Source organism: Heteronotia binoei, chromosome 17, assembly GCF_032191835.1.
Source record: "Heteronotia binoei isolate CCM8104 ecotype False Entrance Well chromosome 17, APGP_CSIRO_Hbin_v1, whole genome shotgun sequence".
In the NCBI taxonomy this organism is placed as follows: Eukaryota; Metazoa; Chordata; class Lepidosauria; order Squamata; family Gekkonidae; genus Heteronotia; species Heteronotia binoei.
In genome coordinates, this window is record NC_083239.1 from 38473649 (window position 1) to 38498205 (window position 24557).

Below are 24557 nucleotides of genomic sequence, written 5' to 3' on the forward strand. Positions count from 1 at the left end.
TCTAAGCTGAGTTAGCGTGAGCTAGCTCACAGTTTTTTAGCCTCCAGCTCACACATTTTTGCCTTTTCTCAGGAAGGATGGCCCCAGAGCACCCTAATTTATGCAGGAGCTCACAACTTTAATGCCAGTAGCTCATGAAGCAGAATTTTTGCTCACAAGGCTCCACAGCTTAGAGGGGACATTGGCTGTCACTTAAGAGGAGACAAGGGAGCCGTTCCTGTTGGTGAAAGAGGAGAGGATTCACAATAATGGGTTTAAACTAAGGGTGGGAAGTATCGGCTGGATATTAGGGAAAACTTTTTTGTAACAGTAAGACTTGTTCAGCAGTGAAATCAGCTACCTAGGGAGGTGGTGAGCTCCCCCTCAAGGGCAGGCTTTCAGCGACAGGGAAAAACACTTGTTGGGGATGCTCTAGGCCAGGAGTGGCCAAACTGTAGCTTGGGAGCCACATGTGGCTCTTTCACACATATTGTGTGGCTCTCAAAGCCACCATCACCCCATCAGCCAGCTTGGAGAAGGCATGTGTCTCCTTAAATCATCTCTCCAAGCTAAGCCAGCCAGCAGCTTGTATAATGTATTTAAAAGTTAAAGTTGCTTTCTTTCCACCTCTCCCTCCCCCATCTATTTGTGGCTCTCAGACATCTCTCGTGGTTCTCAAACATCTGATGGGGCTCTTACATTAAGCAAGTTTTGCCGCCCCTGCTCTAGGCTGATCCTGCATTGAGCGGGGGGTGGGGGTGGACTAGATGACCTTATGGCCCCTTCCAGCTCTATGATTCTGTGAAGTTCCATTCTCTCACTCATCAAACTCTGTTCTCCCAGGTTTCAGGCAAGAAACAAGTACAAAGAGAATCATCTGTACCATCACAAGATGCTGGCCTGCAGGATCCTTAGCCTTCTGGTGGCTTGCAGTAGCCTCGTCTGCCTACTGACGGCACTCACTACTGACTATTGGCTAGTTGCCTACGGAGCAAAGGATATCGCCCACAGCGGTCTCTGGAAGACGTGCCTAGCAGGGCACTGCTTTGTGCCGGCAGTGCCTGATGGTAAGGAGCACAGCAGAGTGGTCTCAAACACATCCAAGGGGTCCCAATCTGTAGACTGTATAGATCAGGGGTGGCCAAACTGTGGCTCTTTCACACCCATTGGGTGGCTCTTTCAGACCCATTGGGTGGCTCTCAAAGCACCCACTCCCCCATTGGCCAGCTTTTAGAAAGCATTTATCTCTTTAAATCACTTCTCCAAGCCAAGCCAGCAGCTTGGAGAATGCATTTAAAGTTGCTTTCTTTCTACCCCTCTCTCTCCCTTCTATTTTCCTTCCTTCCTTCCTGTCTTGTGACTCTTACATTAAGCACGTTTGGCCACCCCTGGTATAGATCTTTCCAAATAAACTCCCCAAGTTATTGCCTTGAGCTGGATAGCCCAGGCTAACTTGATCTCGTCAGATAAGTGGAGTTGGCCATGATTTGTACTTGAATGGGAGACCTCCAAGAAAGTCCAGGGTTGGTATGTACAGAGAGGAAACAGCAAACCACCTCTGCTCATCCCTTGCCTGAAAACCCTGCAGGGTCACCATAAGTCAGTTGTGACTTGACACCATTTTCCATTGCCTAGTTACTAGTCTGGACAAATGTTCACCTACCTACTAGTAAGTCATAAGAACATAAGAGAAGCCATGTTGGATCAGGCCAATGGCCCATCCAGTCCAATAGTCTCTGTCACACAGTGGCCAAAAATACCAAGTGCCATCAGGAAGTCCATCAGTGAGGCCAGGACACTAGAAACCCTCCTACTGTTCCTCCCCCAAACACCAAGAATACAGAGCATCACTGCCCCAGACAGAGAGTTTCAATATGCTTTGGCTAATAGCCACTGATGGACCTCTGCTCCAAATGTTTATTCAATCCTCTCTTGAAGCTGTCTATGCAGGTAGCCGCCACCATGCCCTGTGGCAGTGAATTTCATGTGTTAATCACCCTTTGGGTGAAGAAGTACCTCCTTTTATCCATTCTAACCTGACTGCTCAGCAGTTTCATTGAGTGTCCACAAGTTCTTGTACTGTGAGAAAGGGAGAAAAGAACTTATTTTCCTACCTTCTCTATCCCACGCATAATCTTGTAAACCTCTATCATGTCACCCCCAGTCGACGTTTTTCCAAGCTAAAGAGCCCCAATCACTTTAACCTTTCTTCATAGGGACAGTCTTCAAACCCTTTAATCATTCTAGTTGCCCTTTTCTGCACTTTTTTCCAATGCTTCTTATACGTTCATCATCACGATTTATTTTCATACATGAGCATGAATCCAAATCGCACTCCCCCCCATATTAAAACATAAGTCAGTTGACAACTTCTGTTCCTGGCAGATGTCTCACTCTAGGCTTGCCAATCCCCAGGTCCCAGCGGGAGTTTTTCCGCTTTCCCAGACTCCTTCCCTCCCCCAGTCAGCTGGCCAGAGGACCATGTGCCTTTGCACCTCCGGAGGCTTCAGTCTTTGATTGAAAGGCTTCCACTTGGGATGGTGTGTCTGTGTTGCTGTGAAGAAGTTGGCAGCAACTCGTGAGTAGAGAGGCCAATCCCTCGCTTCAGAGTCACCAGAAATGGGTTGGGGGGGGGGAGGGAAAGGGGAGAGAAACGTCTGCTGAGCACTTCATTATTCCCTATGTGGAGATCGATTCTCATAGGGTATAATGGGGAATTGATCTGGAGGCTTCGAGGGCTCTGGGGGAGCTGTTTTTTGAGGTAGAGGGACCAAATTTTCAGTATAGTATCTAGTGCCTATCCTCAAAGTACTCACCAAGTTTCAAAATGATTGGACCAGGGGGTCCAATTCTGTGAGCCCCAAAAGAAGGTGCCCCTATCCTTCATTATTTCCTATGGAAGACATTTTAAAAGGTGTGCTGTCCCTTTAAATGTGATGGCCAGAACTCTCTTGGAGTTCAATTATGGTTGTCACAGCCTTGTTCCTGGCTCTGCCCCAAAGTCTCCTGGCTCCACCCCCAAAGTCTCCTGGCTCCACCCCAAAGTCCCCAGATATTTCTTGAATTGGACTTGGCAACCCTATCTCACTCTCCCCCGTGATAGGGCCAGAACTGGAATAAGATCCATATTGGCAGGTGCATCTATGTCTCTATGGGTCTTAGGTTGCCAACTCCAGGTTGGGAAATACCTGGAGATTTGGGGGGTGGAGCCTGAGGGGGGGCAGGGTTGAGAGCATGATGCCATAGAGTCCAACTTCCAAAATGGCCGATTTATCCAAGGGAACTGATCTCTGTTGCCTGGAAATGAGTTGTAAAAGCAGGAGAATTCCAGCCACCATCTGGAGATTAGATGTAAACAAAAAACTGTGGAAAATCACGAAACACAATGTAATATTACTTGAATATTTAAACAAAATTAAAAAAGCAGCAGCAACAGCAGCAGTTCATAGAAAAATTCTTGTAATCACTATAAGAAAATACACAACACTACACAATACACAACACTCTGCTTTTAACAGTATCTAAATACACATCACTTATATCTCCTATAAATAGGAGATATAAATTAGGAGAGTTTTCTCCGTGCATAGTGCTGTGTGGCTTTTGTATGGGTGAATTGATAAGTGGGAGAAGCCATTTCGACAAAGGACTGGGTCAGAAACGAGTCCCCATCAGAGGTTTTTCATGCGCCCACTTGTTTTCTTTCTTTGAAGATTTGAAGCTTTAATGTTTGCTGGACTAAATAAATCAAGTATCAAATTTCAAAGATGGTATTGGCCATGAATTTGTGAGTGCACTGGCACTTTAATCGGCCGCAAGAAAGCGGCAGGATTGTTTTTGTGAACTTTGGAAGTCGACTGGTCTGGAGAAACAACGTACTCAAGGTTATTGGCATGAACTGTTCATTGCGATTTATAGGAGATATAAGTGATGTGTGTTTAGATATTGTTAAAAGTAAGAGTGTTGTGTATTTTCTTATAGCGATTACAAGAATTTTTCTATAAACTGTTGCTGCTGCTGTTTTTTGAATTTTGTTTAAGTATTCAAGTAATATTACATTGTGTTTCGTGATTTTCCACAGTTTTTTGTTTGCATCTAACCTTTACTGTGGTGTTCTAGGTTGTTCTAACCATCTGGAGGTTGGCAACCCTATATGGATCACATTCCTGGCCTGTAGAAAGGAAATCAAATCTAAATTCAAACAACAGATCAGCCATCGATTCACCTGGCTGGCTGGTATCAGGAGCCCCTTCTTTATGCACAGATCTCTCGTAATAAAATAAAAACTGCTTGGTTGGGAAGTTTACATTGCTCCACCAGCACAGCCTGATTATAATTGAAGGAGTTTTGAGTGATGGGCACCCCATTTTATTGTTGCAGTCTATTTGGTTCTGCTGTGTCCCTTCATTAAGAAATGTTAACCTTTGGCTACCGTTTGCTTTGTTTGCAGATTACATTGTGGTCACTCGCGTGTTCCTGATCTTGGCCTCCCTGGCAGCTTTCTCAGTCACTGTTTCGCTCATCGCCTTCTTCATCCAGTGCACCGGCCACAATATGCGGGAATCCTTCATCGCTTCCATTTCTGCTTTTGCAGCTGGTAGGTTGGCAAACGGCCCGGCTACTGATGCTGCAAGGTGGAATATGTGGGGTGGGGCCTCCCCATAAGCACTGGTCTGCTCGTTAGGTTGTAAGGTTGCCAGGTCTGTGTTGGAAAGTACCTGGAGACTTTGGGGGTGGATCCAGGAGAGGGAAGGGTTCAGGGAGGGGAAGGGCCTCAGCGTGGTCCAATACCTAGACTCCACCCTTCCAAGCAGCCATTTTCTCCAGGAAAATAAGATAATCACTGGAAGCAATTAAACTTTCACGGCAAGCATATAAATATACGTTTTTAGTGAAGTTAAACAAAAACAGAACTTAGGAACACTGAGCATTCTCGAAGTTTTTCCCACAAAGTCTCTCAACCGGTAGCAGCAAACTAGAGCATGCGTGGATCCATGTTGTAAAGAGCAGAGCTGTGGCTCCATGTAATGTCGGGAGAAAGAGGCTGAGGAAGAACTAACTATTGAAACCGTGAGGAGTCTTTTTAAAAGCGGTTCCTTATTCTCTCTGCACCATCACAAGTGAAACACTAAGAAATTAAAGACTTCCCCCACGTCTTCATTAAGTCCTATTTGAAGAGGTTATCATTCTTTGTGACTGTTGAGAGACTTTGTGGGGAAAATTTCAAGAATGTTCAGTGTTCCTTAGTTCTGTTTTTGTTAACTTCACTAAAAATGCATATTTACATGCTTGGCGTGAAAGTTTTATTGCTTCAGGTGGTTATCTTATATTGCTTATCTTCACACCAGTTCCAGTTGTATTTACTATTTTCTCCAGGAAAGCTAATCTCTGCCAGCTGGAGAACAAGTGTAAAAGCGGGAGATCTCTGGGCCCCACCTGGAGGATGGCAACTCTATTAGGTTGCAACCTCCAGGTGGGGTCTGGAGATCTCCAACTATCATAGTTGGTCAGCAGATGACAGAGTAGGGGCAGAGGGAAGTGTCTTGCACATCTGATGTGCCCGGAGCAATGACATCACCCAGAAGTGATGTCATTGCTCCGGGCATATTGCATGGGGATGCTCTAGCAATTTTGGGGGATAAAGTCTATTTTGCCATAGAGTTTTTACCCAAATTGCTAGAGCGTCCCTTGAACAACGTGCCTGGCATGATGTCACTTCTGGGTGATGTCATCATGCTGAGCACGTCGGGCACAACAGAGCTCTTTGGGGGCAGGGATCCCCCCAGTGGCCAGCTCTGTGTTGGTGGGTTGGGGACCTCCAGTGGGAGGCTGGGAATCCTACAACAGAGATCAGCTCCCCTGAAGAAAATGGGTGCTTTGGAGGGTGGACTCTGTGGCACTGTTCCCTGCTTGAAGTCCCTCCCTTCCTCAAATCCTGCCCTCCCCATCCTCCACCCTCAAAATTTCCAGTTGTTTCCCCACCCAGAGCTGGCAACCTGACCTACTCAGGCCTGATACCTAGGAGTCAAGGGAGCTTACTAGATAGGATTTCCAGCCCTCCTCTCTGCAAACGATAGGGGCAGGGAGAACTTACTGGCAGTGGGGAGGCTCAGCCTGGCATAGCAGCAGCACAACCCGCAGTGTAGCAAAATCATTTCACAAGAAGTAACGTTATAGCATCGTCGGTGCCATCAGACACTCTAGTATTTGGAGAAAAGACGCTATGGTAGAAGCTGTTTTTACCATAGAGTTTTTGCCCCAGTACCAATCTGTGTTCCTGGTGGCGCGTGCTAGAAATGATGCTGCTGCGTCCGTGGGGTACACCTGGTAGGTTGCCCTGGTGGCCAGGTGATGGGTGGCAAGGGGCAGGGAAGCTTCCGCAGGCAGCGGGGCTTGGCAGCCCTATTACTGGAGCAAAAGCGAAGAGTGAACCGAGGCCATCAATACTCCCACGAGGAGGTGGCGCTGCAAGCCCCTCCCCTCCAGGAGCAGGAGACCAGTTTATTTTATTTATTTATTTATTTAATTTCTATCCCGCCCTCCCCACCAAAGGCAGACTCAGGGTGGCTCACAAACCAAGGGTCGACACTGACACATTAGTATGACGATACAATAAACAACAATAAAAACATAGAACATGAAAACAATTTAAAACATTTGCATGTGCTACTATCATAATTTCAGGCAGCGATTTAAATTCTGGTAGTTAGCTATACTCAGAGGTCTCAGGATTGCCATAGCGTAGTGCAGTAGGCCACTGGTGGTGTTCTTATGGGCCAGCCCCATTGCTGCAGATGTTACCATTCATATAAATGCCTGATGGAAGAGTGCCGTTTTGCAGGCCCTGCAGAATGGTAAGAGCTCTTGCAGGGCCCTAGCCTCCTCTGGCAACTCATTCCACTAGGTAGGGGCAGCAACGAAAAAGGCCCTGGCTCTTGTTGTTTTGAGCTTCGCTTCTCTGATACTGAGAACTGTCAACAGATTTTGAGACCCGGACCGAAGTGCTCACTGGGGCATGTGCAGGGAAAGGCGGTCCCTAAGGTATGCAGGACGCTGGCCATACAGGGCTTTAAAGGTAATGGCCAGCACCTTGAAGCAAATCCAGTACCCTATCGGTAGCCAGTGCAGCGCTTTCAGCACAGGCTGGATGTGTTCCCGTAAAGGAACTCCCATTAACAGTCTGGCTGCAGCGTTCTGCACTAGCTGAAGTCGCCGGATTTGGGGAAAGGGCAGCCCCATGTAGAGAGCATTACAGTAATCCAGTCTTGAGGTGACTGTTGCAGTTCTTAAAGGGGCCGTGCCTTAGCTGTGGCTAGTACTCCGATGGGGTTGGGGTAGTTCAGGGCCTTTTGGGCTTGAGGTTTTATGTTTTGTTTTGGTCCTTGGCTTTCTATTTACAAAATGTGGGGTTGGATCTAAGCAACGTTTTTTTTTCTACACTCAGGGAGAGACTGCAGGTCTTGCAGCGGGTGAAAGGTGAAGGGTCTAAGTCAGTACGGAAAGGATCCCCCCCCCCCGTTTGGAGGCCCTCCCCCTGCTTACAAGCGTGCTTGTGTTACTTTTGGGGGTCGAATTAACATCTTGCCTGCGTCTTCTTTGCAGGACTCTGCACCCTCATCGCTGTTGCCACGTACACAGCAGAATCCTGGGAAAACAAGGATACTAGTATCCAGCGCACCTATGAGTGGTCCTTTTACCTTGCGTGGGCAGCCTTTCCTATGCTTCTGCTGGCTGGTGAGCTCAGGGGTCAAAGTGTTTGTGTTGTGTCCTAGGCTCAAATGGGAGAACTGTGACTTTTGGAGGGAACTGTTACTTTTTGAGGGAAGCTGAACAAGCCAAAGCTTGTACTCCACACCAGGGTTCCAGAGAAGGCCTAAGCGTGCCCAATCAGGGGAAGGATTGAAACATAAGTAGCCAATCAACATCTAGGCTCATACTGTACCCTGATAGGCCCTTAGGGCCCTGTAAATAGCCAATCCATGTACATAGTTAAGGACCAATCAGAAGGGGGCAAGAATTGTATAAAGGAGCGGGGAGTTTGAATAGAGCTCAGTCTGTGTGTGTGTTCCTGAAGTAAAGCTTGCTGAAATCACTCTCCGACTCTGGTCTCTTACTGCGCCGACCCCAGTACTTTACAGTTTGGTTGTCAGAAGGCTCAAAACTATTAGATCCACTGGTATGGTAAGCCAGGAGCCTGTATCAATTTAGCAGAGTGCACTACTGGCTACACGCAGCAGTAGCTTTTTTGTTCTGGATGTGCTAGCAAAGTTACAGAGTTACACAGAGGCACTTGTCAGTTTCAGAACTAATGAAGAGTTCCTTCTTTAGTTGACTCCATTCTGCATAGGATAGGTGAGAGATAGGATCTATTCTAACCTCCTGGATGGATGCAGAAACAGAGATCCATGTGCTGCATCCATGGTGACAAAGATGGAGATCAAACATGGTGACAAAGATGGAGATCAAATGTGTTCCTTCTTTGTGCACGTGTGTGTGTGTGCGAGTTTCTTTCTCCCTCCCTCCCTTTCTTCCATCTCTCAAACATCTGACACTTATGTCTTGTGGTTCTCAAACATCTGACATTTATTCTATGTGGCTCTTATGTTCAGCAAGTTTGGCCACCCCTGGTCTAGCCTTTTGCTTTGCATGCTGACCACTAGGCACACTAAAAGAGAAGCACATTCTCTAATATCACTTCCAGGAAGGGTTGTCGGCGACCAAGTGGGGCCTGGGAATCACCTAGGATTTCAATGGATCCCTTGACTACCAAGATCAGTTCCCCTGGGGAGAAAATGGCTGCTGTGGGGGGTGGAGCCTATGGTGTTATGCACTGCTGATGTCCCTCCCCTGGCTCCACCCCCAATCTCCAGGAGTTTCCCAGCCCTGAGGTTGCCAACCTCCAGGTGGGACCTGGAGGTCTGCTATTATGACTGATTTCCAGACAACAGAAATCTGTAACCCTGGAGGAAATGGCTGCTTTGGAGGGTGGGTTTTATGTCATTATACCCCACTGAGGCCCCTTCCCTCCCCAGACCCTCCCCTCCCAGGTCCAATCTTCCCAAATCTCCAGATATTTCCCCACCCAGAGCTGGCAACTCTACGACATTACCTCCAGGCAAGACAGGCCTTCCCTTCACAAAAGAAAGGGGCTTTAAACATCATCATTTGACCAGTCATTCCTCTTGTTTTGTTTTTGAAAGACAGTGAGAAGAAACTCTGCAGATAGAATCATAGAGTTGGAAGGGATCTCCAGGGTCATCTCATCCAACCCCCTGCACAATACAGGAAACAGCCCCACAGATGGCTGTTTCATGCCGTCCAGGATCCCTGGCCAAACTGGCCTGGAGAAAATTGCTTCCTGACCCCAAAGTTGTCAAGACAACCCCCCCCCCACCTCCGGTAGTTCAGAAAATCACACAGTCCATTAATAAAGGCAGGTTTATTTCACAGACAGGCCTGGAGGCAAAACTTAGTTTTGCTATGACTGACATCTTTTCTCAGTGGCCTCCTTATATAGAATAACATCATCTAGCCGTTATACTTCAAAGCAAAAGCAGGTATGCAAAGCGGGAACTTTTTGATGGCTACCACTATCTTCCCACCTCCATAGCCCTGGGAACGCAGGTGCTTTCTAATCAGTGTCTAATTCGGCAACTGGCCTTGAGTCCATGCTCTAGCTGGCAGAAAATGCTTGAATAATACGTTGCACAGATAAGCGAGGCCTAGCAAGGGAGAAGAAGCGGTGGTGACGAGCAATGAAAAGATACATTACAATATTCAGAAAATCACGGCATGGTTCTTGACAAAAGTGGCAATTGGCATTTCCCTGGGCGTATAAGAAAGGGCCGCTAGAATTAAGCACTGATGCAACCCTTCCTGCCCTCCCTCTCATGATTTGCTTCAGTTCACTGCATTGCTGTTAGAGTTGCCAGGTGTTGGAAAATACCTGGAGACTTTGGGGGTGGATCCTGGAGAGAGGGGGTTAGGGAGGGGAGGGGCCTCAGCAGGGTCCAATGCCACAGAGTCCACCCTTCAAAGCAGCCATTTTCTCCTCCAGCTGGAGATCAGTCATAAAAGTGGGAGGTCTCCAGGCCCTACCTGGGGGCTGGCAATCCTACAGTCAGATGGTCATCTAGCCTGTGTTTAAAAACCTCCAAAGGAGAGCCCACCCCCTCCCGAGGAAGCCTATTTCACTGAGGAACTGATATGCTCAGGAGTACGCTATCCTAGGGGGAGGGCAGAATTTTTTTGAAGCCAACGGGAAGCCTGCAAAGTCACCACTCTGCCTCTGACTTCGTGCACTTACATTGCCTTTCTTTCTCTTCACAGGTATATTGAGCCTTCTTCTGCACTTGCGCTCACCAGCTTCCAGCTACGAGAGAATGTGAGTGTGTGGAACCACAGAAGCGAAGAGGAGAAACCTACAACAGAGATACTGCACAAAAAACAAAATCCCCCACCTCTTCCAAGCTCCAGGAACTCCCTCGATGCCTTCTGTCTTTTATTTAACCTTTCTTCCAAGGGTTGCCAGTTTGGTGTAGGGGTGAAGCGTGCAGGCTCTAATCTGGAGGACCAGGTTTGATACTCCACGCCTCCACTTGCATCTGCTGGTGTGACCTTGGGTCAGCCACAAGTTCTTTCAGAGCTGCTCTCCCAAAAGCAGTTCTCCAAAGAACCCCAACTACTTCACAGGGTGTCTGTTGTGGGGGGGAGGGAGAGAAGGGAAGGAGATTGTAAGCCGCTCCTTCTCCTCCTTTCAAGGAATCCATGGTTTTCCCTGGGGCACAGTTTGATCTACTCCAACGCTAGATGGGCACAGTCAGATTCTTCCTAGCTAAATTTGTCAATTTCCCAGTGGGCCTGGAGATCTCCCGGTTTTACAGTTTATCTTCCTGCAGCAGAATTCAGTCCCCTTGGGAAAATTGGCTGTTTTGCAGGGTGGAATCTATGGCATTATACCCCACTGCGGTCTGTCCCCTTCCAAAACCTCACCCTCCCCCAGGCTCCACACTCAAATTCTCCAGGAAATTCCCAACTCAGAGTTGGCGACCCTATTTCTCTGCTCATTATCTTGCCTTGAGTTGCCTGAGAGGCTAGGTTGGCCCATGCATTTATGGGACAGCTTGCACAGAATCTGGCATCTGTCCTGGGGGAACTGATCGCTTTCGAATCAGCTTCGCAAAAGGACGTTGTTGTAATCCTCATGGCTTCTAACAAGAGAGTTTAAAAAAAAAAAGATGGCTTGTTGGAAACCACCCCCTCCCTTCCTCGACAAAGATTGAAACAGAATCAGAACAAGAGATATTGTGCTTCAGTCCCTTAATGTCACCATAGAGTTGCCAGCTCCTGTCTTGGAAATTCCTGAAAATTTGGGCATGGAGCTTGGGAATGGCATAATTTGGGGAGGGGAGGGACCCTCATGTCATAAAGTCCACCTTCCAAACCAGCTTTTTTTCTCCAAGGTACACTATCTGTTGTCTGGAGATCCAGACACTACTAACCCTATCTGTTGTCTGGAGATCCAGACACTACTAACCCAAAGGTAACTGTGACCAAAATCACTAAAATTACTCAAGGCCTTGAGCCAGCTGAGCATTTTACCTGTAAGAATTATGTATGATGAGACATGTGGTCCAGCATAAGCTTTTGTATGGAGCTCGTATCCTTAAGGATGTTATAGAACTAACATTTTAGTCCCGTGCATGAAGAAAAGTGGCATTGAAACAGGAACTGAAACACCAGCTGTCCTGTTGCACATATATACAGTATTTTCATGGGATTAATGAAGATACAGGATCACCACATGAACTGGAAAGACTGATACCTTCAGGAAGACTATGGACTTTATAGGAATATTGTGAAGGGAATTGGACTGAGTATTCTTTATGTGGATAGTAATTCTATAGTTTGCCTGTTCTCGATATAGTAAACATTGCATATATTTTAGTGATTTTGGCCACAGTTACCTTTGAGTTAGTAGGGTTAGTTACCCACCTGGAGATTGGCAACCCGATGTCACCATGCCTGATTCTCCAAGGCATCCGGAATTTTGTACCTCTCTGCACTCCGCCCTCAGTCTGAAAAATGAATGGCCTGAGAGTCTTCCTTGCACGGTTCAGCTAGTCTTATGGCTGTAATTCCTTCCTCATGTGATCGGTTGTCTAGTGCCACCTCCCTCCCCCCTGCCCATGATTTCCATCCTTCCTCAGCTGCTCCACATCTCCATAGAACAAATTTCACACTGATTGGAAAACAGCTGATTGTAGGCATAATAAAGTATGCACGATACATGCCGTCTGGTACATTAATGGCTCTCTGCACAACCCGTGAATGGGCTTGTCTTCATTCGGGAAGCAAAAACAGCAGTTTGTCATTCAGCACCATCAGCACATTCTTTCTGCTCTGGCTTGAACTTTTGTGCAGATTAAAAAAAAAAGTGCAGGGAAATGTCACCTTTCTTGAATGCATGGCGCTTTTTTTGTAGCACAAGCCCCGCAGGAACTCATTTGCATATCAGGCCACACCCCCGGACATCACCATTGTTCCACACAGGGCTTTTTTGGGAGAACAAGCCCAGCAGGAGCTCATTTGCATATTAGGCCACACCCTGACATCGCCATTGTTTCACGCTGGGCTTTTTGGAAGAACAAGCCCAGCAGGAACTCATTTGCATATTAGGCCACACCCCTGATGCCAAGCCAGCTGGAATTGCATTCCTGTGTGCTCCTGCCCCCCCCCCCCCCAAAAAAGAGCCCTGCTTGAATGGCAAATACTTGCAAATTTTGTTAAGTGGACAGTTGACTTTTATGACAGTCCGTTGCAGGGTTACGCTGGAACAAACCAAGCCAAGTCCATGGATCTTGCTTCCTTGGCTGTCCCTTTGACTCAGGAGGTCCCATCTTGAGGGATCAGGGTGACTAGCCAATGAGGGTCTCCTCCCATACATTGCTGGTGGAAAGCGCCTTTGAGTCACGGCTGACTTATGGCCACCCCCATAGAATTTTCAACGCAAGAGACGTTCAGAGGTGGTATGCCACTGTCTGCCTCTGCAAAGCAACATTAGACTTTCTAAGTGGCCCCCCATCCAAGTACGAATCGAAACCAACCCTGCTTAAGCTTTTGAGATCTGAGGAGAATTCAGCTAGCCTGGGCCGTCAAGGTCAGGGCCTCCTCCTTCAAGAACGGGTACATTTTGAATGAATTTATATGCGGCAGAAGGGGTATGATCTTCCGGAAGGGGAATAACAGGGAAGGGCTCTAAAGGAACCAGCAGGGGTTCTAGAATGCTGAAGTTACTATGGAAGTACTAGTCTCTCTTTATTCACCAATAGAATCTGCGGGTTTAGCCTGAAAGGCCAGAGGATTGCAGGGACGCTGAATCCCGTTATCTTCAAAGGATTGGACCCCGAGGCTTGACAATGGGTGGGTTTCTCTCCAGTCCCCTTGGCAAGATCATCTGCTGGCCACTCACGTGCTGCTTTTGTGATATCTCCAACTGTCCTCTCATCTTGTGGTTCAACAGCCTGGACGACCCTGGGACGTGCCACCTGGCCGGCGTCATCCTCTCTTGCGTGGCTACAGTTCTTGTGACAGTCGCGGTCTCGACAGAATTCTGGGTCAAGCGATTTGTCCGGGGGATCTTTGTGTTTCGGGGACTGTGGAAGGATTGCCAGATGGGAAGTTGTTCCCGTCTTGCCAAAGTTCCATGTAAGGGCAATGGAATCCTCAGAACTTAGGGGAGGGGCCATGGCTCAGAGGTAGAGGATCTGTTTGGGATGCAGAAAGCCCCAGGTTCAATCCCCAGCATCTCCAACTAAAAAGATCAGGTGGCAGGTGATGTAAAAAAACCTCTGCCTGAGACCCTGGAAAGCCTCTGCCAGTCTGAATAGACAATACTGACCTTGAATGGACCAAGGGTCTGATTCAGTATCATGTGTTCAGGTTTCCACAAGTGGCCTGTATAAAGGTTCAGAGGTTGGTTCTGTAGAAAGGAGTTTCTCAAACACATAGGTGATGTTTTCCGGATGAAAATCTCTGAACAGTATAGATATAAATATTTTTCTCCTTCCTGTGGTGACCTTTGCAAAATGCTGCCCGTTTTCAATTGGGGGGGAGGGGGGGAGAGATCTAGCTGTGAAAGGCGCCTATTGGCTAGTGCCGATGTAGTCAGTAAGAAATTACCCCCCTTCCCAGTTGATCAGGGCAGCTTTGCAACTGTTTGAATAGATAACTGGAAGAGACTGTATTCAACAAAACCTGAAAACTTATACTGGATCCACTCATAGGTCAGAAGTTTCCAGCCTTCTCAACTTCAGGGGATTTTTCCAACATTTCTGTCACCTAAGTATCTCCGGTCTGTCTGCTGAGGAATGGTCTTTGTAACCAACCAAAGCCACTGCTCATTTAAAGTAATTTTTATTCTCTTGCCCTTGTTCTGTTCTGAAGATAAACCATATAAATTTATGAGCAGTTATTCGGCTGGCTTAAAAGTGGAAAGCGGTACATAACTGCCTCTCATCAGTGAAACATAATATAATGAGTATAAATAATTTGGAAAAATATAAAGGCACTGGCCTAATTAGTATGGCACAGTCTGCTATGAGAGCTATTTTCGTTGTGTTCTTCTGGGAAGCCTGAATTCCTTAGAAACTTATCCACTGATAATGCACAAGCATCTTAGTGAAAGATCGGGGCATGGCAGTATTTTAAAATCACTGTAAAATGGCGATAATGAATTGGTGCTGGCAAGAATTTTGCCTTTCTTTATTTACTGGGCTCAGCACAAGTGAGGGAGTCCATCTCTGCATTTGTAGAGCGGAGCCTCACCCACCCCGGCTTCCTTCCTTTTTATACCATAGAATCAGAGTTGAAAGGGACCTCCAGGGTCATCTAGTCCAACCCCCTGCACAATGCAGGGAATTCACAAACACCTCCCCCTAAATTCACAGGATCCTCATTGCTGTCAGACAGCCATCCAGACTCTGTTTAAAAACCTCCAAGGAAGGAGAGCCCACCACCTCCCGAGGAAGCCTGTTCCACTGAGGAACCGCTCTAACAGTCAGGAAGTTCTTCCTAATGTTGAGCCGGAAACTCTTTTGATTTCATTTGAGCCCATTGGTTCTGGTCCTACCTTCTGGGGCTACAGAAAACAGTTCTACCCTCAGAAGCTCATCGATTCATGAACCTTGAGCAGCAAAAGGCACTTCCCCAGCTTCTCTTCTCATCACTGTGAAGCAAAATAGGCCACCCTTCCCCAGCATGCCAAGCAGGCTGTACCTATGAAGGAAAAGTGTGTGTGTGGGTATGCACACATTTGCATGTAGACACTCACTAGGATTGTTGGGAGATTCCTGGAGTTTTGGGGGATGAAGCCTGTGGAAGGTGGGGGAGGGACATGAGTCAGGTTTAATACCATTGAGTCTATTCTATGAAATAGCCACGTTCTCCAGGGGAAGTGATCTCTCTGGTATGGAGATCACTTGTAATTCTGAGAAATCTCCAGGCCCCATCTAGAGGTTGTGAAAACCAGAGAGAGTGTCACAGAAAAGAAAGGCAGGGGGAATCCAAAGCACACAGCTTCCGTGAAAACCAGCCTCAATAAGAACCAGCCAATACAAAAAAAAAAGTATCAAAATAGATACACTATAATATACAATTTAGATCACAGAATTCAATCAGTCTCTTATGCAAAATACAAGGTGCGTACTCATCAGAAAACCAGTTCCATTTCTTCCACACAACTCAATGCCAACTCTTGTTAGGAAAATCCGGGTGAAGCAAAAATGTATAATTGATGTCATGTTGAAGTGTTATTCAGTGGTGTTGTGAAGTGTTTTGGCATTCTTACCCTGTATTTGAAATTAATTTTGAGAAGCTTGAAGAAGCTAACGTGAAACAAAGGCACCAGTACGACCTTGTCGCTGTCTTGGACTGCTGGCTGCATACTTCAAGAGATATTGGACTGAATTGACATCAATTATAAATTTCTGCTTCACCCTGATTTTCCTAAAAAGAGTTGGCATTGAGTTGCGGGGAAGAAATGGAACTGGTTTCCTGGTGAATACGTTCCTTGTATTTTGCATAAGAGTGATTGAATTCACTGATCTAAATTGTATATTATAATGCATCTATTTTGATATAATTTTTTGTATTGGCTGGTTCTTATTGAGGCTGGTTTTCACAAAAGCTGTGTGCTTTGGATTCCCCTGCCCATCTGGAGGTTGGCAACCCTATGCAGCATTCCAGTCTGAGTGCCTATAGCCAGGGCTTTTTTTTTGTAGGAAAAAAACCACAGCAGGAGCACCCCCCCCCCCTCCCGTGCCTTCCCAGTACTGAAGCCATTGGGGAGGCATTTAAAGATTCCTCCCTGCGCTTTCCGCAGCGTGCCAGCTGGAGCACTGGCCAGTCCAGGCGGAGCTCAGCTCCTGTGTGCTCCCGCCCCAAAAAAGCCCTGCCTATAGCTATTCTTAAGTCTTTCTATAGCAAATTATGTGAAGCCAAACCAGAGCGGATTGGGGGATTTTTTGGGGAGGAGGCGAGTTCAATGGAAGATGGTGTTGTGAAACAAAAGGACTGTTCAAGAAAACGCACCTTTTCCTGTGACCTCTGCTAGCAAAGCTGTGTTTCATGCTCAGAAGAAACAGACGCTTTTATGGGGATATGTAGGTGGGAGGGACTCCCATTCTGCACACTTCAACCCAGGAAAGTGGAAGGGGGGCAATAAGGGGCTGGGGATCTTCATGTATTTACAAGTCTCTGTTCATCATGGTTAAATAAAGGAAGGGGATATTTGGTTTTAAACAAAACAGATTATCATTGAACCTTCCTGTAGACTCATCGCTCGTAGAGACATTGCATTATATCATAGCTCATTCATAATAAAGTGAACAAATAATGATATGCTCACCACCACTGTGTTCATTCCCCTCCCCCCCCCCAAAAAAAATATTCTGGCATGACAGAGAGGAATTTTGAACTTTGGTCTCTGAAATCCCAGCCTGATACTCTAACCACTACACCACACTGGCTCTCAGGTTGAATATAGCATGGGCACAAGTTAGGTGTACTTAACCCAGCCAGCAGGGGGTGGGAGGGAACCTGCCAGGCAAGTAGCACAGCGATGCTTTAGCATTTTAGTAAAAAACTCTATGGTTACCATAGTGTTTTGGCCAAAGAGATGGTTACCATACAGTTTTGACCAAAATGCTAGACCATCGCCTCATGACGTGTCCAGTGTGGTGATGTCACTTCCTCATAATGTCGTCATGCTGACAATGTCAATGTGGGAGTTGGCTTTTCAGGCATGGGGCTTTCCCCATTGGCCAGCTGGTTGGCAGTGGATTGGAGTCCCCAAAATCTGGGGAAACCCCGCTCCAAGTGGCTCCACCCTCCAAAGTCTTCTAGCTCCACCCACAAAGTCTTCTGGCTCCACCCCCAAAACCCCCAGATATTTCTTGAATTAGACCTGGGAACCCTAATAGTCAGGAAAATGTGGAATCACATGCCGTAAACATGCTCCAACCAAGTAGACTGCAAAAAGGTAAGACTTTACTTTTCCTGAGATAGAGTCAGGTTCTCATCTATTTTGTAACAGAAAGGAAACAGAAGCCCAATCTAAAGAATATTATTCTCCGTCACAAGTGACCAGCTAATCTGGCTGCAAGTGTATGGAAGAATGATGGCATGGATCTGTAGGAGACCTGTAGGTGCACCCTACTTCTTGCAGGTCCACGAGGCGTGAGAGAGCACAAAGAGCACAGGAAAAGAAGGAGGAGTCAGAGAGAAGCTCCCTGCTTAGACAAGGAGAGGCACCCCCATTCAATAAGGAGATAACACATTCACAGGTCTGGTTCCAATGCGAACAGCCATATAGCGCCCCCAGTGGTCAAGCATCCTCAATTATCTTTACTCCAACAATACCATGGTAGCGGAGTCCAAATTCAGAGTTAAAAAATAGGGTTGCCAGGTATGACTCAAGAAATATCTGGAGACTTTGAGTGTGGAACCAGGAAAGTCTGGGGGTGGAGCCGAGACCAAGGATGCGACAAGCACAATTGAACTCCGAAGGGAGTTCTGGCCATTACATTTAAAGGGACCTCACTCCTTTTAAATGCCTTCCCTCCATTTGGAATAGTGAAGGACTGGGGCACCTTCTTTTGGGGCTCATAGAACTGGACACCCAGGTCCAATCTTTTTTGAAACTTGGAGGATGTTTTGAGGAAAGGCACCTGATGCGATGCTGAAAGTTTGGTGCCTCTATCTCAAAAAACAGCCCCCCCCCCGAGCCCCAGATACCCGTGGATCAATTCTCCATTATACCCTTTGGGAATCAGTCCCCATAGGGAATAATGGAGTGCCCAGTAGTCACTTCCCTCCCCGCTTTCAGATGACCCTGAAGTGGGGGGAGGGCCAGTTTGGTGTAGTGGTTAAGTGCGTGATCTCTTATCTGGGAAGACCCAGTTTGATTCCCCACTCCTCCACTTGCAGCTGCTGGAATGGTCTTGGGTGAGCCATAGCTCTGGCAGAGGTTGTCCTTGAAAGGGCAGCTGCTGTGAGAACCTCTCAGCCTCACCCACCTCCCAGGATGCCTGTTGTGGGGGGAGAAAATAAAGGAAATTGTAAACTGCTCTGAGTCTCTGATTCAGAGAGAAGGGCGGGGTATAAATCTGCAATTCTTCTTCTTCCAAACCAGGGGATCCCCTGCTCCCACCTGGAGATTGGCAAACCAATTAAAGAAGGAAATAATGTATACAGAGAAGCTGAGATGGACTCTCACCCTTTGCTTCCTCTTTTTTTTTTCTTTGCAGTGTATCTAGCATTCTCCATAGTTTTCATGCTCATCTCTCTGGCAACTTCCTATGGGTCTGTGATCAGCGGGATGTTCTCTCTCACGCCCTTTCCGCCACTGAAGAAGATATCATGGTCGGGTCTCACCATCTCCCTCAGCATTGTCTCTGGTAAAACAAAAACAAAAAATATACATCTCACTGATTCCCTGTTTGTTCCCTAAATTAGTTAGGCAGATTGTTAAAAGGAAAAGGTAGTCCCCTGTGCAAGCACCAGTCGTTTCCGACTCTGGAGTGACGTTGCATCACAACGTTTTCACGGCAGACTTTTTATGGGGTGGTTTGCCATTGCCTTCCCTAGTCATCTACACTACACCCCTCCTCCCCCAGCAAGCTGGGACCTTATTTTACCAACTTCGGAAGGATGGAAGGCTGAGTCAGCCTTGAGCCAGCTACCTGAACCCAGCTTCTAGAGAGCCAGTTTGGTGTAGTGGTTAAGTGCGTGGACTCTTATCTGGGAGAACCAGGTTTGATTCCCCACTCCTCCACTTGAACCTGCTGAAATGGCCTTGGGTCAGCCATAGCTCTGGCAGAGGTTGTCCTTGAAAGGGCAGCTTCTGTGAGCACTCTCTCAGCCTCACCTACCGCACAGAGTGTTTGTTGTGGGGGAGGAAGATAAAGGAGATTGTGAGCTGCTCTGAGATTTGAAGTGGAGGGCGGGATATAAATCCAATATCTTCTTCTTCTTCTGGGATTGAACTCAGGTCATGGACTGCAGTACTGCAGCTTTACCACTCTGCACCACGTGGCTCAGGCAGATTGTTAGCTGGCTTTAAATGGGCCCCCAGCAAGGAGTATTTTAAAAACAACAACAGTGAAACAGAGCTTTGGAGAGGCTGCAATCATTGCAAATCAACCTCAGAAGATTGCTAAATAAACCTTCAGGTCCTACTCAAGAAATATCTGGGGACTTTGGGGTGGAGCCAAGAGGATGGGTGTGACAAGCACAACTGAACCCTTAAGGGAGTTCTGGCCGTCACATTTAAAGGGACCACACTCCTTTTAAATGCCCTCCCTCCATTTGGAAATACTGGAAGATAGAAGCACTTTCTTTAGGAGGTCATAGAATTGGACCCCCTGCTGCAATCTTTTTGAAATTTGGGCGTTTTTTGGAGTAGAGGCACCAGATGCTATTCGGAAATTTGGTGCTGATACTTCAAAAAACAGCCTCCGTGAGTAATTGACCTGACTTCTGCAATTTCATTGACTGAGCACTGGTTCCAGGATTATCTAATCACTGAGAGAACGCGGCGTTCATGCTGCATAGGAGAACCTTTTGAGCCTTGTGAAAGTGATTTCTATACTTTGTGTCCACAAAGAATTGAGCATTGGTTCCAGAATAATCAAGTTATTAGTCAGACGAGGGACATTACCTACCGAAATACGCCTGTTTTTTACTGGAAGCGTGTCACTTTTCCCTTCATTCTGGGAGAATTGCCAGCACCTTGTCTACTGAGCGCATCAAGAAGAGGATTATTTCCTCAGTGCTAGTGGACTCTAGGTGTATGTTTACCCTATGGAACCTATGTGTTGTTCTTCTTAATGTATAAATGTATTTATCAAGTTGTTATGCATCTGTTATGAGTGGTTGTTAAGTTGTATTACAACCCTTTCTCATTATATAAAGTGATTCTTGTAAGCAAACTCGTGTTCAGTGCAAAAGTAGTGATAGTAAATAGCAGATATATATTAGTAACGTAAAAAAAAAAAAGGTAAAGGTAGTCCCCTGTGCAAGCACCAGTCATTTCCGACTCTGGAATGACATTGCATCACAATGTTTTCACGGCAGATTTTTTACGGGGTGGTTTGCCATTGCCTTCCCCAGCCATCTACACTTCCCCCCTAGCAAGCTGGGTACTCATTTTAACGACCTCGGAAGGATGGAAGGCTGAGTCAACCTTGAGCCGGCTACCTGAACCCAGCTTTTGCTGGGATCGAACTCAGGTCAGCAGTAACATAGTACACGGTTATCTCCAGGTCTTCAACTTCACTGTGTTTTCCCCCCTTATTTGCCAAACTTCTGGGTGGGGCCTGGAGATCTCCTAGAATTACAACTGATCTCCAGACTACAAAGGTCAATTCCCCTGGAGAAAATGGCTGCTGTTAGTGGGGCTCATCTCTGAGAATGATGAGTCTGCGTATAGGAGGGAAGTTCATCAGCTGTCCCTCTGGAGTAAAGCAAATAATCTTATTTTTAATGTAAATAAGACGAAGGAAATTATAGTGGATTATAGGAAGAGTAGTCTGGACATTCAGCCGTTGTTTATTGATGGGGTTATGGTAGAACAGGTGACAGAATGGAAGTTTTGGGGAATTACTAAGAAACAGGATCTAACATGGGGGGCAAATACTTTAGCTCTAGAGAAAAAGGCCCAGCAACGACTATACTATTTAAGACTCTTAAGATTACAACAACTGTCAGGAAGTCTGCTGGTTGCCTTTTATCGTAGTTCCATTGAGAGCATTTTATCTTATTGCCTCTGCGTGTGGTTTGGGAGCTGCACGGAAGCAGAGAGAAGGGTGCTCCAAAGAGTGACGGTGAGAGCACAGAAGATTTGTGGATGTTCTCTCCCCTCATTGGTGGATCTGTATGATATGGGATGTAAAAGGAAGATGCAAATGATCTTAAGGGACCCTTCACATCCGGGCCACTTGCTATTTGAGATCTTACCGTCAGGTAGGCGATATAGAGTGTTGAAGGCTAAGACAAATAGATTCAAGGGCAGCTTCTATCCAAGTGCCGTGGTTAGGCTAAATGCAGGGTTATGAATGGTTATTTGTTTTTAGATGCATTTAAATGGTCTATGTATATGTCCTTTTGTGGGTGTTGATGCATTGGTATGTTTGTGGAAGAGCACCTCATTTCGTTGCTCTCATTTTCTTTTTTGAGAACAATGACAATAAATTTATCTATCTATCTATCTATCTGTCTGTCTGTCTGTCTGTCTGTCTGTCTGTCTGTCTGTCTGTCTGTCTGTCTGTCTGCCTGCCTGCCTGCCTGCCTGCCTGCCTGCCTGCTTTGGAGGATGGACTCTATGGTATTATATCCAACTGAGGTCCCTGCCTTCCACAAACCCCACTCTTCCCAGGCTCCACCCTCAAAACCTCCAGGAATTTCTTAACCCAGAGCTGGTAGCCTTACCCCCTAACAACCAGAAGCCAATGGAGATATCTCAATTTTAGTGTGATATGCTAACACTAGCACATTGGGATGAGTTGGGATATGCTAACACTGAGCACATTGGGAGAGATTTGAGGAGGGGAGAGGCCTCAGGACGGTACCATGCCATAGTATTTATCCTTCAATGCAGCCATTTTCTTCACAGAAACTGATATCCAGAGATCAATGATAAAAGTGGGAGATCTCAAGGCCCCACCTGGAGGTTGGCAACCCAATTTGGAAGAACCAGATCTTCATTCTGTGCCTTACTGGGCATGTCCACCTACAAACTTTACTCCTGGCAGGCATTTGCCCTGTTGTTATACTTTAGGTACATCCCTAGCCATTTTGCCCCGGGATTTAAAGGCCAAGAGAAGACCTTTGCTGTTGCTTAGCAACGGAGCAACAAATCCCATCTTCTTCAAGAAGCAGCTTGGCCCCCAACCTAATTCTTTGTCCTTTTTCTCACACTTGTTTCCTTGCTGGCTGTTTCCCCTCAGGAGTCACGGGTGTGATAGGCCTGGTCATTTTCATGTGCTTCGCCGTCAGGGAGTCCTACACGTACTTCTCGTGGTCCCTCATGCCAGCGTGGTTCTCAGTTCTTGCTGTTTCTATAGCAGGTATGGAATGCAATGTTCAAAAGTGCTAGGGTGCGTTTGAAGCGGTGGTGGGGTGGGGGAGATGGTTAAACAGATATCAGAGGTCTTCCTGAATCCAGGCAGAGAAAGGTTAAGAGCAGGGCCTGGAGATCTCTTGCTATTACAATTGATCTCCAGACAACAGAGATGTGGACTCCTTGGCATTTAACCTTGCAGAGGTTAGGGCTGTCAACGAGGGAGGGTTACCACCCTCAAGGAACCAAGGGAATTAAGGTAGGGCCTGGAGATCTTCCAGAAACACAGCCAATCTCCACTCCAGTCTATAGAAATTCATTCCCCTGGCAGAAATGCCAGCTTATAGGGTGGGCTTTGTGGCATTATGCAGGGGTAGAATTCTAGCAGGAGCTCCTTTGCATATTAGGCCACACACCCCTGATGTAGCCAATCCTCCTAGAGCTTACAAGACTCTTTTTTTGTAAGCTCTTGGGAGGATCGGCTACATCAGGGGTGTGTGGCCTAATATGCTAAGGAGCTCCTGCTAGAATTCCACCCCGGCATTATGTTTCGGTTGAGTTTCCTCTCCAGGAAACTCCAAAGCCAAAATAGACAACTGTACAAATAGACTCAGATACTGAGGGGGTGGTGGTGGTAATTCTAGTTTCCCTGCACAGAATCATAAACCTGAATATGGAAAGAAGAAGAAAAAAAGACTTGTTTTGCTTGACAGGAGTTTTCCACTTGGAAGCTAACAGACGGAACAGGAAATGCTCTCCCATGCAGTGGACAGCAGCCGGACTTGACTGAATCTAATTAATGGAAACAGGGCCACGGAGCCTGAAGCTTCCCTTTCGAGAAGGAGGAGGAAAACGTTTGACACTTTTCTGTGAATTTGAGGGGCGGGATACACATGCGGTCATGAACGGTGGGAAGCATACCCCAGATGCAAACCTTGGGAATTAATTCAGAGACAGATCATGAGAAAACACTGGCTTGCAAACTTGTTTCCCTGAAGAGTAGTGATCTTCACATCATGCCGTGGTTGGAGATGATGTTCAGGATCCCGAGTCAGGAAGAACGTCCTATTTTCCCTGTGCAGAAAGTAATGGACAGATGATGACCTCAGATTACAATAATGTCATTTTGATGCAGATAGCAGGGCACCAAACCGAGCTCTAGAGTACGATACCTAAAAAATGTCCTTGATTTTTTTAAAGAAAATTCCCTTCCTGCTCTTTAGTTCCCCCAGAATAACCTAGTTCCCATAACATGCTTCTCTTTTGGTCTAATTCTTCTAGGTTGACTGGGGAGTGGGGGGAGGTAAAAATCAATCCACACGGGGCTTCTCAACCCAACAGGAAAAGTAAAGCAAGTACTGTCAGCATGATGCCTACCAGGCCTAGAATTCAGCAGGAGCTCACAGGAGCACAGCTCCTGAACCTTTCTGAGGGCTCCCCCTCCTCCTCCCCACCTAGGGTTGCCAGGTCTGCCGCATTCTGCACCTATTGTACCATAGAGTTTTCCCTCCCAAATGGCTACAGCGTCCGGGAAAACCACTTCTGGGTGACATCATCATGCCGGCAACGTAGGGGGAGGTTCCCCCCACCAGCCCAATGTGGGCCGGTAAGTTGGGAACCTCCCAGGCGGGGGAACCCCCATCCAGACCGGAGACTTGGCAGCCTTATCCCCACCTACCTTGTCCATTGAATAGTAGGCGCAGCTGCATAACGATCCCTGGGTTAGGAGAGCAGGCAGGCAGCCAGCCACCAGGAGCTTTGCCACACCCCCAGCAGCCCTCATTAAACCCTGGAGAAGCCCACGCCATCCTTTCTCCACTTCTTATGTGCTTTTGGGTGTCAGGTGGCTTGCTGGCCTTTTGACTGGGGGAGGGGGTGGCCAAGGAGAGCCCCAGGTGAGTGAGGTCTGCTTGGGCTGGTTGGGTCTCTAGCCAGCCCAAGCAGGCCTCACTCACCCAGG

At 47.0% G+C, this 24557-nt stretch overlaps 1 protein-coding gene across 1 annotated transcript; it reads left to right on the plus strand.

The window, feature by feature from the left end:
* The first annotated feature begins 824 nt into the window (after positions 1-824).
* Positions 825-14486, plus strand: LOC132585806 (protein NKG7-like). Its single transcript, XM_060257684.1, has 6 exons — positions 825-1046; positions 4430-4576; positions 7582-7713; positions 10309-10363; positions 13502-13686; positions 14425-14486. Exons 1-6 carry the CDS (start codon positions 872-874, stop codon positions 14484-14486), a joined length of 756 nt encoding a protein of 251 aa, XP_060113667.1. The 5' UTR covers positions 825-871.
* The last annotated feature ends 10071 nt before the right edge of the window (positions 14487-24557 follow it).